This window comes from Phaethon aethereus (genome assembly GCF_964289735.1).
Source record: "Phaethon aethereus genome assembly, chromosome: 17".
In the NCBI taxonomy this organism is placed as follows: Eukaryota; Metazoa; Chordata; class Aves; order Phaethontiformes; family Phaethontidae; genus Phaethon; species Phaethon aethereus.
Genome location: NC_138593.1, coordinates 14,381,934 through 14,395,608, shown reverse-complemented (window position 1 = coordinate 14,395,608; position 13,675 = coordinate 14,381,934). Strand labels below are relative to the sequence as shown.

Below are 13,675 nucleotides of genomic sequence, written 5' to 3'. Positions count from 1 at the left end.
GCTCCCTCCGGCCCTTCATGCTTTGCAAAAATGTTGTTAGTTGCTTTTTTATTTTTTTTTTTCCCCCTTGGTACCAGCTCTCTCACCTCCTGGCCGTTTATCAGCAGTGATGGGTCACCTTTCCCCATCACCTTTTCCCGTCGCCTTTCCCCATCACCTTTTCTCGTTGCCCTTTCCCGTCGCCTTCCCCGTCACCTTCCCCGTCGCCTTTCCCCAAGCCCCCAAACACGTTTTAGCAGTGCCAAGTGCCGCAGCAGGTTGCGGCTGCCCTCGGCTATTGGCTGGCTGCAAAAGCCAGAAGCCTTTTTTCAGGAGGCTTCGCTGAAGCTGGTGATCTTGGTTCAGGGACAGAGGGGTTTGTAAGTTCAAGTTCTCTTGCTGCACCTGCTTCCTTAGCAAGGGGGGGGGGGAAAGGGTATTTTTATTTTTATTTTTAATCAGAAACATCAAGAAGTGAAAGGCAGAGCCCTTGGCTGCCGAGGAGCGGGATCCCCGCGGTGGGTTCCCTGCCCGGCACGGCGGCAGAGCCCAGGCTGAGGTTGGGATCACTCCCATCAGAAACCAAAACCCACGCCGCGTGTTTTCCTCCCTCTTTTCTTTTTTTTAATTTTATTTTCGGTTGTTTTCGCGCCGTCGTTTCTGCTCTCTCCCAAATCCTGCATTTTTTCCGTGGAGGAGATGGTTACTCAAAGCCCGTTAGGGTGGTCACACTGAGTCAGAGGGGAAAAAAACCCCAAATGGCCTCGGCGCCGGCCTGGGGAAGAGCAGCAGCACAGGGCGCGCTCGGGGACGTCCTTCCCTGCCGTCCCCTCCCGCCACGCACGCCCTCCGGTCTCCGCTTTTTCCTTTGGCCGCGTCCAGAAACCTTTGGGTGCGACAGGAGGTGACTTAACCCCTCGAGCCCAGCCCTGGAAGGCTGAGGACCTGCCTGGGCTGCACAGGCTTTAATCCAGCGTAAGCCCGTCCCTGGGGGAACCTGGCTTAAGCAACCGAAGGACTGAGACCTTGAAGGGGTTGCGCTTGACTACAGGTCCAACGAAATGTGCCGGGGGGCTTAGAAGTCCCTTCTGTCCCTCTGGTTTTTGCTAAGATTGCTGCCGTGGAGCTGGCGGTCGTAATCTGGTGAAGCCCCCAGAGAACACAAGCCCAAGCGTTGACGCAAGGTACAGCTTCACCCTCCTCAGTGTCCCTGTCCCGTCCCACCAGCTGCGGGTTCCCCAAGGAAATTCTGCTCCGGCTGGGGCGAGAGATGAAAAATATGGGTTGTTTTTTTTGGGTTTTTTTTTTTTTATTTGAGGAGTCTCTTCTACTCATAAAGAGATTAAACCAAAACACTTTGAATTCTCTTAAACTGAAGGACCTCAAACCAGCAAGAATATTAGCAAAGTGGGTACTTCACCAAATCTCCGCTCCCTTTATTTTTCAATATCCTTTAAAAAAAATTCTATGTAATCTATGTACCTTGGCACCGAAAATCCACTTTTTGGTCAGTCTTCCGCATGATGAAAAGCTGCAGCCTTGCCCTTGCGGTAGGACTCTGCGTGAGCGAGAAGACCTGGGCTCCAGCAGAGGGGTGGGAAAGGAGATATACTGCAGGGAAAGCTTGTCGAGAGCTGCCCTGCAGGGTAAAGGGCATTTCTCGGCCGCCCCTTCTCCCGCTCCCGCGACGTGCTGGAGATGATTCATCTCCTCTGCTTGGTCTCAGACAGAGCTGGGGCATCGTGAAGGTCTTCTACAGTGAGAGTTTTCTTGGTCCACGAGAGAAGTGCAGAAGGGGCAGGGAGCGATGGGGCGCGGATACCCGCGGAGGCTGGGTCGGTCGCTGCCAAAGAAAGGCCAGAAGAAAAAAGCAAGCTTTATCAGACGGCTGCAGCTCTAACGCTGCAGGCTGGGACTTCTCCAGCCTTGGGGGGAGCAAGCAAAGCTGGCGTCAGCCAAAGCAAAACAGGAACAGAGCTTTGCCTCGACGCCAGGAGGGTGCAAATCCTCGCTCAGGGTTGAGCTTGGCTCCTACAGCCTGGACCACCTGAGCATCGGTCCGGCTGCAGACGCTGGTCTCGGGACCAATCCTGTTCTCTCTGCGTCTTCGCCCGGTGCTGACCTTCGCAGCCCGCAGCACTTTGTCAAAGCCGGCACGGTGCAAGTTCGGGGTTATTCACGAGGAGCCAGACGCTCCTTGTTCAAGGCGAGCTTTGCCGAGAGCGATTCACGTTACACCCGACGCTTTGGGCTTCCAGCCCACGTCTCTAACGTTACTTGCAAGGAAAACGGGAAAGCGTTAGGTACCAGTCCGTCCCCACCGCCTGCCCCCGCCGTGACCTGGCTTTTGCTCCCTGTGTCATTTCCCGCTGGAAGGTGCCCTGGGTCCGCGGCGCGTGCCCGTGGGACGGGCTGCGGCCACGGCTCAGCGCTGGCTCCTCGGCTCGAGCCATCTGCGACGAAGTCGGTCATGAAACGGAGCGTGGAAGTGGGGCGCAAGGTATGATGAGATCTGGCATTTCTGCCACGAGGCTCGCCGTGGGCTAGGAAACAAAAATAGAGTTCGGTTCGCTCACTGCCAGCTAACCTAGGTCTGTTTTTCCCTCCGAGCTCTGGGGACACTGTCACGTCCCATCTTCCCTCCCCGTCCCCCGCCTCCCCGAGTTGCCAGTATTTATTTTTCTTCTCAGGTCTATTCCATAACATGAACTGCATGATGGAAACATGGCAGTTGCGGTCCAAAAAGCAGCATCAGCAGCCCTGAGAGGGAGAAGTGTGCTGAGAGCAGGAATTCTGTTTATGAAGGGTTTCAAGGTTTCAGGCTCCATCCTGCGCTGGAACAAACCCCGTAATTTTGCAGTTCTCGAAGAGAAAATTCTCTTCCTCCCACCTCCTTCGCCGCCGCCAAAATCCCTTTGTGTTGCTCAAAACATTTCATTTGCATTTCTGATGCCTTCATTATTCCGTCCTTGGACACGAGACTTTAAAACCCCTGAAATGAAAAGGTTCCCTGGAACTATCACGCTATTGCCGTTCTGCAAAATGGCGAAGTAGGGAGCTCTGGCAGCGAATAACCCATCTCCCTCGGCGGGTTCTTCCTCCTCGTCATTCTGACTGCACCAGTCTAATCTAGAGAGGCATTTTGTGCCTGCGAACGGCGTATCCCACCCAAATATACCCCCGGGGAGCCTTCTCGGACCCGCTCAGCCCGCTCTGCTGCTGCTGCTCCTCGCATCCCATGGGATGGCCGTTCTCCGCGTACGTGGCCGCAGCAGCTACACCCGCGACCCGCGTGCCAGCCGGCGCGCTCCCGCCCGGAGCTGCTCCGGCCGAGGCGCTGAGGCTGAAGCCCTCGGGGTGCTCGTTGGGCGCGGCTGGGAAGGGGCGAGCGTGGCGGATGCAGGTCGCGTCCGACGATGCCGGTGGGATCGCTTGGGCCTGTTCCCGGGTCTCTGTCTGTCAACGTCGACGCGAGGGCACTTAGCGCGCTCGGAATACGTTGTGTTTCATAGGCCCCCGCTCCCGGCGGCTCGCTCGGCTCGGTAGTCCCTGACCCCCGCGCTGGGCACGGCCCAGCGCCGCTCCGACCTCCTGAGGGCACAAGACCCGCTCCGAGCCGTGCCACACGCTTGCCGGTGCGGCTTTTGTCCCCCCCCTCCGGTGCCGTTCAAGCACCCCTTTCTCGTTTAGGAAGCAGTTTCTCGCTTCGACGGAGCTGCAGCCACGCGCCACGGGCACGCCGGCCCCGCCGCCTCTCCCGGGAGCGCATCCCGCCTTTTATTCCTCCTGCTTCCAGCGTTCCCGCTTCCTTCCCGAGCCCTGCTCCATCCTCTGCGCCCTGCAAATTCCAGACCCTGCCCAACGCCTCGAGGCGAGGAGCCTGCAGCCAGCGGCTTTTCCGAGGACGCAGACTCTGAGCTGCCCCAGGGGCCTGGCAGCAAGGGAATATTAACTTCCGAGGGTGCAGCGTCCTCCGGAGTATGGTTTTCCACGGGGCAAAAGAAAGGGCGAGGCCGGGGCCGCGCACCCCGGCCTCGGGCGCGGGGAGGAGCAGCGACGCGCGGCGCAGCCTTGCGCGGCGCACGGGAGAGGGGAAGGAGGCGGAAGGAAAGCGTTTCTCTCCCGCAGCTCGGAGCGAAGACGAGGCGCCCGCGGGAGCTTCCCGCGCAGGTGCTGGGCGCCAGCGCGGGGCTTCCGGCGGGCCTGGAAGGGCAGGACGCTGCTACGGGCGTCGCGGCACGAGAGCCGCCGTCGGGAGCGCGGGCACCCGCGTCCTCCTCGGATCATCCAGACTGGCTCCTGGGCATCGCGGCAGCTGGTGGTGCCTCTCGCCTCTGCCCGGGAAATCAGAGCGATCCTTCTGCCAAGCAAACCCAAAGGAGCGAAGCGACAAACTTTCTTTTTTTGCGCGCGCTTTTTTTTTCCCTCCCTTTCTTTTTGGAAAAGCTTTGGAGAAATTTCTCAAAGGGCTGTCTCAGCAGCTTCCCTTCTGCTTCATCACTGCGAGCACTGCAACATCATCAAATTAGTCAAAAGAAAACAGTGGTGCCTCTCATTTCTCCAAACATTCTCCAAATTTCTCTTCCCCAGGTGAGGCGGCAGCCAAGGCTCTGCCTGTGCACCAGCGGGGCACGGCAGGATGCCTCTTTCTTTTTTTAAGTAACAAATTTTGCTTCCAGAATAAAAGATGACTTCAGGTGGGGTCCCTTCCCCAAAGCCTGCTCTGCATCCAAAAGGTTTCGTTAATGCCGAAATGGTATTTAACGGACCTGGCAGCGGGCCCCAGGTCAGACGAGGTCCCTGGATCCTGCCTTTGGCAGAGTTGAGAACTGCCTCCGAGGACGGATCCTCAGCATCGCTTCCAAAGACACCAAAGCGGTGATTCTGAAGATCCCGCTCGACGCCCCGAAGCGCCGGGGTCAGGTCTGAGGGCGAGTCGCGAGGATTCCTCCAGAGGCTGCCGGGGGCCGCGGGCAAGCCCCCCCCTCCCGCCGCGTAGCTCCCGGCCGCCCGGCAGCGCCCCTCGGGGGGACTGCGCCCTCCCCGCCGCCCGGCGGGACCCCCTGAGCGCGGCCCTTCGGGCCCTCCCGCCGATAAAGCGCTCCTGGGAAACGCTCTCCGGAGGCTGAGCGCGGGCTCCTTGAGTCCGTGAGCGGCATCCTCGGGCGGACGTGGCGGCTCGCCCCGCGGCTCTGGTGGCTGGGGGAGCCGAGGCAAGAGAGGAAAATAACTGACCCAGAAGAGCCTGTGCCTGTCTGAGCTCGCAGACAAGGCAGCTGCAAGAAATGGGCAGGAAGGATTCGTAAAATGAAGCAACTAATTTTTTTTTTTTTTTTTTAAATTTTTAAAAAATTTTTTTTTCCCCTCCCCGCCCGGGGTGAGGCTGTGGCTGCTCTGAACGGGCTTTTCTCTCCCCGTCTCTCTCCAAAAGACAGACCTCCGGCTCCTGCGGCCGATGGACGGGTTCCTCTCCCAGGTTCCCTCGTGCCGGCAGGCGCCCGTGTAGACGGGTTTGCAAAGACCTTTCTGGAAACAGCGGGTCGTGCCAGGCGCCTTGCGGTGTCATTTTGGAGGTGCCTGAATGTGGAATGTCTGCCCGAGCCTCTCTTGTCTGCACAGAGGCAGAGTCGGTGCCCCCGGAGAGGCACCGTGGTCCCCCGGGAGGCAGGTTCCCTCCGCTAAGTCCCAGGCACCGGTAAAGCCAAGGGATTTCTTCCACCGCCTTAGGGATTTAGCGCTTGCGTCCTGGTTTTGGGCCAGTTACAGGGAGCAGCACGTTGGGACTCATCGGCTACAAGAGACGGCTCGTGTGCGCCCATCATTTCACGTGCTCAGCGGCTCCGCGTTGACCTGCCTCCGTTCTCCCCGACGCGATGGGGCTGAGGGCGAGGGAGCAGGGACGCGCAGCCGTGGAAATGAGCAATCTCCGGGGGGTTTAACGGCTGGCCCTGATTTCGGGGGAAGAGCCAGGTTTGCTGAATTTTCATCCTGCTAATTCTCCGTCTTGCTTCAGGGAATTCTCTAGGCGGAGGTAGGCTGGATGCGCCAGGAGACCCTGAGCTCGCCTTTCGGGTGGGGGACAGAGTGGGTGCTGTACGGCTCGTGCTTGTCCCCAGCCCCGGGACCAGCATCGCCGCCGCGTAGCAGACAGCCGCGACCTGTCGTCTTTGCCGCGGCTGTGCGGTGCGGCGGGTGGGGTTTCTTGTGTTTTACCTGATTGAAACCCTTTCACTCACCCGTTAGGAGCCAAGTCACAAAAGAACAGCTTTCTTTTCCTGGAGGGGGGCATAGAAAACCCGGTAAAAACTGTCCCTATGGCTCTTGTACGTCCTTTGCTTGCACCAAGCTGGCCACTTTCACCCTAAGGCAGCCAACGTTTGGAAGGTGCCCAGGAGCCTAGTGTAATATTTTGGCAGCTCTGTAAAACCAAATATTTTGGCATTGCTCTGTAAAGGCAGAAAAATTACAGAAAACTCAGAGCACAGGGAGATCATCTTTAAGTGAGGTATTTTTCTGAAGCTGTACCTAAAGATACAAGCTGGGGGGCAAGGGAGGATTGTGCAACCGAATGTGTTTGTACCAACGCGTCTTCTGGAGACGCTGCCGGCAGCGCTGTGTTGGTGTGAATCACGTCCTGAGTGCGAGTGTCCTACTTTGGTCGGTGCCCAGAGCCCGCCATCGTTAATGGGAAGGCTCGTTATTGACTTTAGCGGGCATCCGGAAGACTTTTAGGAACTGACAGCGGGAGCAAAACGATTGCCAGAGCGCGTTACCTCGACGGTCCGTTGGGCAAGGGCGCAGGCAGCGCGGCTGCGAGCCGCGGGGTAGCGCCCGTCCTGGCCCCGCGCAGCCCCTGCGGTGCGGGCGCTGCGTCCTGCCTTCTCTGAATACCGCGCCCCTGAATGCCTTTTGGTTTTCTCCCCTTTGCGAGGGCTCATACGGCAGTGGTTTCCCATCACCTGCTCGAATGGCATTTAACAGCCTCGCCGGCACCGCGCCGTGCGGTCCCCAGGCCAGACGTGCGCCGAAGACGGCGTGTACCGCGAGTGACACCAGTCTCTGCGTGGGCCAGGACAGCCAGCGCTGGGGACGTCCTCAGCCCCCCGCCTTGCCGACGCCCCCGGCTCCGTGGAGGCAATCCGTCAGTTTGCTTGAGTAAAATCGCCTGCACTCGCTGGGATTTGCATCCTTGGTAAAGGTCAGGGAGAGAAGAGCGAGCGCTCTCTCCCTCCTGGGAGCCACCTAATTTTTTCTCGTTTGTTTTTTTTCTTCCCTCTCCTCCGCTGGTAAACGCCAAGCTGCTCTGCAAACCCGGCTGGTTGTGCCGGGAGGTTGTGCCGGCAGGTTGTGCCGTGAATTTTTTTGCTGTGAGGTTGTGCTGTGAGGCTTTGCAGCTGGAAATGCCTGCGGCTCGCCTTTCCCCGTCTCCCCGCTTGCTTCCGCAGGGCTCCAGCTTGGTTCTCGGGGTGCGGGGGGGGGCTGGCGCGTAACCGCGCCAGAGCCAGCGTCGGGGCAGGGGTTTCCCGTGGTTTCGCAGGCACCGCGCTCGCCCGCGCGGCCAAATTCCCACTGTGGTCGGGTTGCCCTCCCGCGGGAGTAGGTCCTCGAGCCATGGCCCCTGTGGGTCCCAGCACCCAACCGCGCTCCAGCCCGCTGACCCCAACGGCTTTTCACCCTTCAGGTTCAGGGAAGGAGAAAACAAGCCACCGAAAGCCTTACCAGCTCGGATGGAGAACGACCGTGTCTTTGGTGACCGGTGGGGGAAGAGCGACGTGCCCGTGGTCCTGAACAACCCCTACTCCGAAGAGGAGCAGGTAAGAGCCCGTGGCACAGGCTGCTTTGGGTGGGAGGGGGCTTTGAGGGTGCACGGCCCATCCTGGTGGACTCTCACGCCACGGAGAACCTGCGAGGACTACACATACTACCCTGAGGACCTCCGGATCCCAAGAGCTGGAACCTGTTTGGTCCAGGAGCCGAACTCCCCGTGGCTCGGGCAGGGTGTAGGGTCGCTGGAGAACGATGCCCTTCATCCGAGGGGCCAGAGTGGGAAGGGAGCGCAGCCCGGGACCAGGACTCTGAAACCTCCCTCGGGACCGTCGTCCTTTTCCGTGGCAAAAAGCCGAGCTGCGGCGTTAAAGCCGTTTTGATTCACACGACGCTAACTCAATAGAGCACTTCGGATAATATGTTGTACGGTGCCTTTTCATCTCCTCGCGCTCCATGGACATAAATTCTCAGGCTTCCTTGCCAAAAGTGGATTAACTCCGCGTTTGTAGCAAAGCCAGAGACGTAAGGCAGACTCTGCCAGGCCAGAAAAATCACCTCGGGGAAAACATGACGTGCATGAGCGCTGCCGAGGCTGCTCAGGCAAACGCGTCTCTCCGATGGGATCAGCCAGCGGCAGGGCTCTGCCGGCGGGTGCCTTCCCTTTTCACGGGCGTTTTGCGAGAGGCAAAGCCGGAAGCCCGAGGCGAGGTCACTGGAGGTGACGCGGTCCCTTCACGCCCGCGGAGGTGACAACGGTCTCGGCTGCGGTGGTTTAACTCTGCCCAGGCCCTCCTTCAGGTCTCCCAGCAGCACGGACGGCCTTACGGCGGGCATCGTCCCACGACGGCACACGCAGATGGGCTCGTCCACGAGCCGGAGAGACGCCCCTGGGCAGCCCCGTGTCCCGGTTAACGCGCTCGGGCAGGTATCACAAGCCCCTCTCGCCCAGGGACAGGTCACTGCTCTGGTCCCTTTGCCCCAGCTCCGGAAAGACACTGTCTTTCCGCCTCCTTTCCTAAGCTCCTTGCATGTACACGGCTGCTACTATAAGCACTTTATAACCTCCTGTCTTCGGAGCTTAATTTCTCTCCACGTTAGGGCTGCCAAAACCCCCAGTCCTAAGCTGCTATTAAACTCTTTAAATTTTTTTTTTTTTTTCGCTAGATGTGCAGCTTTCTTTTTATCCCTCTTATCCCCAGATCCGTACGCCTGCTTTTCTGGAGGCAGTTTGGTTTTTCCCTCACGCTCCCTGCAGCCGTTCCCCGGAGCTCCGTGCGGTCGAGACAACTGAACTTACTCTTCATACACGTTGTTCTTTAAAGCAGGAGCTGGTGCATCCGCCTGGCCGGGTGGGGAATGCTCGCTGAGGCTCGTAATAAGGTGCCGAAGGACCCGCTGGGCATCGATCCCTATCCCTCCGTGTTCGCAAAATCCTGCAGTGTGTTTTGCTTGATTCCCAGGAGCCCAGTCCCCGGCTCTAAACCATGGAAAGACGCTGTGACTGCACCAGCCCGGCTCCGGCGCGAGGCGTATTTCCGTATTTCCGTCCCTACGGGCCGATTTGTTTGTTAAGGGGAAGGGAGTTGTATCAGCTCCACGCTTGTGAGGATGATTTACAGCTTTACAACGGCAAAAACCAGCCTCCCAGCTAGCAGGGTCAATGCAGCCTGGATGGCCTCCTCTGGGTGCCGCTCTCCCCGCTGCCGCTCTGCGACGGTGCTGGACACAACCAACGCTTTCTGCGTGGTGCTTCTAAGTTCCGTCGGGCAGGTGGAGGTACAGGCGAGGACCGGTTTTGTTTGCGCTTTCGGGGCTTTCGGCTATGTTTTACCGACCTCACAGAGCGGCCACGCTCAGAAGGACGACGGCAGATGATCCCCCTTGGTCCTAAGGGCGGCCCGGCTTGGTTCAGAGAGCACAGGATGCTGCTAGTGCTCAGGAATGGTTTAATTCTCTTGAAAGAGTAAAACAAGCAGGAAAAAATGACCAGGAACTGCCACTGCCATAATCCAGGTCAGATTCCCCAAAACTGAAAAAAAAAAGAACTTAAAAATAGTGCTTTTCCAGGGCTACATTGAGGAGGTGCCTTTCATTCACTACTGGTTTTGAGCTCCGTATGAAGTCTTTCTTCTATTTGATTTCTGCGGCATGGAAAGGGGACGCTGAGACGGGCCGTGCGCTCATCTGGCTTCGGGGGCTACGACTTCAAAAGGCTGCTTGGGAAGAGCAGAGGATTTGTGACATGAGGAACGTCACGGGCACCCGTGACGGCGTAGCCTGAGGGCATGCAGAGAGCGGCTTTCGGAAACTGCGGGGACCAAAGAGGGTCCTACCAGGGGTCCGGTCGTAAAGCTCTCCCTTCCCCTCCGTCCTCCGTCTCTTGCTCCCAGCATACGCTTTCAGGGCATGGTATTACACCGTGAGCCCCAGGCTGCCTGACAGCACAATCCCTATTTTTCCAGGAAAAAAAAGTGTGGAGCGTAGGGTAAAAGGAAGGACTGGGCGAAAAAATACGGCAAACGTTGCCACCAGGGCAATGCAGCGGTGTCTGCTCAGCCCAGGCGTCGGTCTCGCAATCAGCCAGGCATCCATCGCGCTCCGCTTCGCAAGAGCAGAGCCATCCGCTGCCCGGCAAAGTAAGAACAAGTTAGAGCTGGAGCCTCGTCTGCTTTTGTCGTCCTGGTGGCCCCCGTTGCTCTCCCTCCTGGGTTTGCTCGTCAGCGAAAGTGCTTGTTCTGCAACAAGAGCTTCTTCCACCGTCTGCTGGCTCTTCTTCAGCTGGTCCTTCAGGCTGCAACGCTGCATTTGTACCTTTGCTGCAAGTCCACGAGCGGCAACGCCCAGAGCCACCGAAAAGGAGGGTTGAGGCTCCGCACAGCTCTGCTGAAGGCAGTGCCATCCTTAAAAAACCTTGCAGATGGATTTAGGAAGGGCCACAAGCTACAGGATTCGTGTAGGACGGCTACACCACGACTCGGTCCAAGCCCAGATCTACTTCGCAGAGATGTCAGCCTCCGAGCGGTGCCAAATGTAAGCAGGTTCTGACGGGACGCTCTGGTGTGGGATCAGGTCTCCGCTGCGGTCGCCGTGACTGAATCACACCCTGCTGCGAGCGCTGATCCCTAGAAGAAACGTCTCTGCTTTCCACCGCGGATCTCGCTGTCCCACCGTCCGCTGGCAGACACTGATTGCACTTTAAGTTTTTAAGTGCTTGGGGTGAATAAGGGTCACAGTAGAAATATTAGATATTATAAAAGATGTTGCAGCCAGCTCTTCTCGTTACAAGCTCTCTGCTGGCCGAGGCTCTTCCTCACGCTGGTACGTATCTCAAGGTGTGCTGGATGAGCACAGCCTGACGCAGAGTATCAGGGAGGGCTGGAGATTGAGAGCTGAGACCGAAGTGATCCAAGCACGCGGAATTCAGCAGCCCTCCCACTCGCATCACTTATCCATCCTTATTCCTACCATCTCCCAGCGTTTCTTTCAAAGGAGATGCGCCTTTGGGCTTGCTTGGAGGAACGGTCGGCTGTTGGCTCTACCTCATGGTGCTCGTATCAGTGAGGCAGGGCTTGGCGCGTGTAAAACCTGGGCAGGTGATGCTCCTTAAAAAGAAACAACTAGTATATTTTAGTGAGGTGAGTCTACCACTGGGAAACTTGAACACAACCTTCCCCTAAGCCACTTCTGCCCACGTTTTTTAACTCCTTTTCTACAGGTTTGGCTGTTCTGTAAACAGAGGTGACTTCTCAATTGCATTGAGAGTTGGTTGCTCCATTGTAGGACCCCAGACGCTGCCAGTACTTAGATCGTATACCTTGTCTCACTATCTATCACTAGGATTTAAGCAGAGGCATCCACTAACACAAGATGCTGCTTGTTGTCGTGGTCTTTTTCCTGTATCTCGCTGATGAATACTAACCTTGTGCCTGGTCTTCACTGTTGTCCAGCCACCGCCATCCGGGCGGCAGTCCCCAACTAAGAACACAGCGAATGGAAGTCCTTCCAAATGCCCGCGATTTGTCAAAATCAAGAACTGGGAGACAGGCTCCGTGCTTCACGACACCCTGCACCTCAAGACGGCGATGGTGAGTAGACTTGATGGGACCGGCCAAAAGTTGCCTGAGCGTAATTGAGTGGATCCCAGTGTTTCCAAGATGGCTTTACCTGGAAATGCAGAACTGGATGAGTTCAGGCCAGTCTTCTTGTCTCCGGGAGTGTCTGAATTTCAAACCTCTGGTGCAATAAGCTGGGTGAGAGGGAAGCCCATCTGGGATAAATCAGGAGAAGTTTTATGACTTTCTGGCAAGCTGGGGTAAGAACCTAGTGAGCCTCGATTGTCCGTACCAGGTGGGACAAGAGATGACTGCATATGCTTGAGCTGTCTGGTAACACAACTGTTACCAATAGGTAACACAAATAGTTTTATACAGATAAAACACAACAGTGAAAACAAAGCAGCTGGAAGTGTCCCTGGGTGTCAAAGATGCCACCAACCTCTGCTTGGCTAACTGTGGACTTCCCCCAGCCCAGCTCATGTAGCCAAAAGTGCTGCAGTAGCCCAAGACACGCTTGTCTCCTGTCTCACCAGGCCACCGCGTGCACCGAGCAGATCTGCATGGGCTCAGTAATGACCCCTAGCCAGCACGTCCGCAAGTCAGAGGATACCAGGACAAAAGAGGAGGTGCTCCTCTTGGCTAAGGACTTCATTGACCAGTACTACTCCTCCATAAAGAGGTAAGTTTTGGCTGGCGAAGGTCGCAGGCCCTGGCTGCTGCTTACGCTGAGGTGTCACGTACGATCCGATCTTTTACACTCGCGAGTCAACGCAGGGTGAGACCGTGGTGCTCCACGTTCAGCTGCTTCTTCGGGGGAGCTTCATTCCTAGTGTTTGTTGGGTGCCTCTGTGGAACTGCTGACCTCTCCCGTTGGCACTTGGTCGTCTACCTGAAAGCACACACGTGTGCGTGTATATGTGCACGTGTGCTTAAGAAAGGAAGAGCCAAGGTGGAGAGCAGCAGGATTCCCTGCCCGCCACCCGGTGGAGGTGACTGCCGGAGGTGATGGAGGTGATTGGTGACTGCCGTCTCCTCCGTTCCCCGCACATGCAGATCTGGCTCCAAGGCCCACATGGAACGGCTGGAGGAAGTGACCAGGGAGATTGAAGCCACTGATACCTACCAGCTGCGGGACACAGAGCTGATCTATGGAGCCAAGCATGCCTGGAGAAATGCAGCGCGCTGTGTGGGCAGGATTCAGTGGTCCAAGCTGCAGGTGAGCACCGGCACAGCTGAAAAGAGCTGGCAGGTGACCTGCCAAAGGGTGCACCGGAGTTTTGGAGAGGCAAAAGTTGCTCTTCAAATACCTGGGGAAGCACAAGACGGGTACAGTTGCGGGTGTTCAGCACACGGCAGCTGTGCTCTCCTCGACAGCTTTGGGGGTGCACAGGCTGGGCAGACAGCAGGAGCTGGAAGAGCATCTGTGGGGGTAGGTGTAGTTGAGGTGTCTGCGTCTGAAACGGGGCCAGCTGGAAGCCGGCGCTCCAGAGAACATTTTCCAAAATCAGATGCTGCCCCAGTATCTTACATGCTGCTTCCAAAACTATTGCTCTGCCTGGGGAGAGGCAGCAGGACACGCTCATCCTTGGTACAGAGATGCTATGGCAGGAGAAGATTTGGCTCAGTGCCCTTTTGCCTAGCTGGAAGCGTAGAGTAGGATCCGAACCAGCGATCTCCAGTGGAACCCCTCGGTACAGGGATGACGACTCCCTCTGTAACCTGGAGCACAGCTCAAGCGCTGCTGAGCAATTCTTGTGGCTGCTTTGCACAGGGTGCAGGCACTGCCTGGGGCCAGGAGGCTGGGCCTCCTTCGCTCCCAGCTCAGCCTTCCGCTCTCCTCTTCCACGGTGTCTTTTGGCATATCTGAACCTTGC

General features: G+C 57.4%; 1 protein-coding gene across 2 annotated transcripts in view; it reads left to right on the top strand.

Annotated features, from left to right (window-relative positions):
• The window catches only part of NOS1 (nitric oxide synthase 1), a gene marked incomplete at both ends in the record, with an annotated part of 34,508 nt that overhangs the window by 1,741 nt on the left and 19,092 nt on the right, over positions 1-13,675 (top strand). The window contains 4 exons of one of the 2 annotated variants that reach the window (XM_082007809.1): positions 7,667-7,793; positions 11,694-11,831; positions 12,335-12,480; positions 12,855-13,017. In XM_082007809.1, coding sequence (XP_081863935.1) covers positions 7,667-7,793; positions 11,694-11,831; positions 12,335-12,480; positions 12,855-13,017 — 574 coding nt within the window. Of the gene's footprint in view, positions 1-7,660; positions 7,794-11,693; positions 11,832-12,334; positions 12,481-12,854; positions 13,018-13,675 lie in introns of both variants that reach the window. The other variant, XM_082007808.1, reaches the window with a different exon arrangement.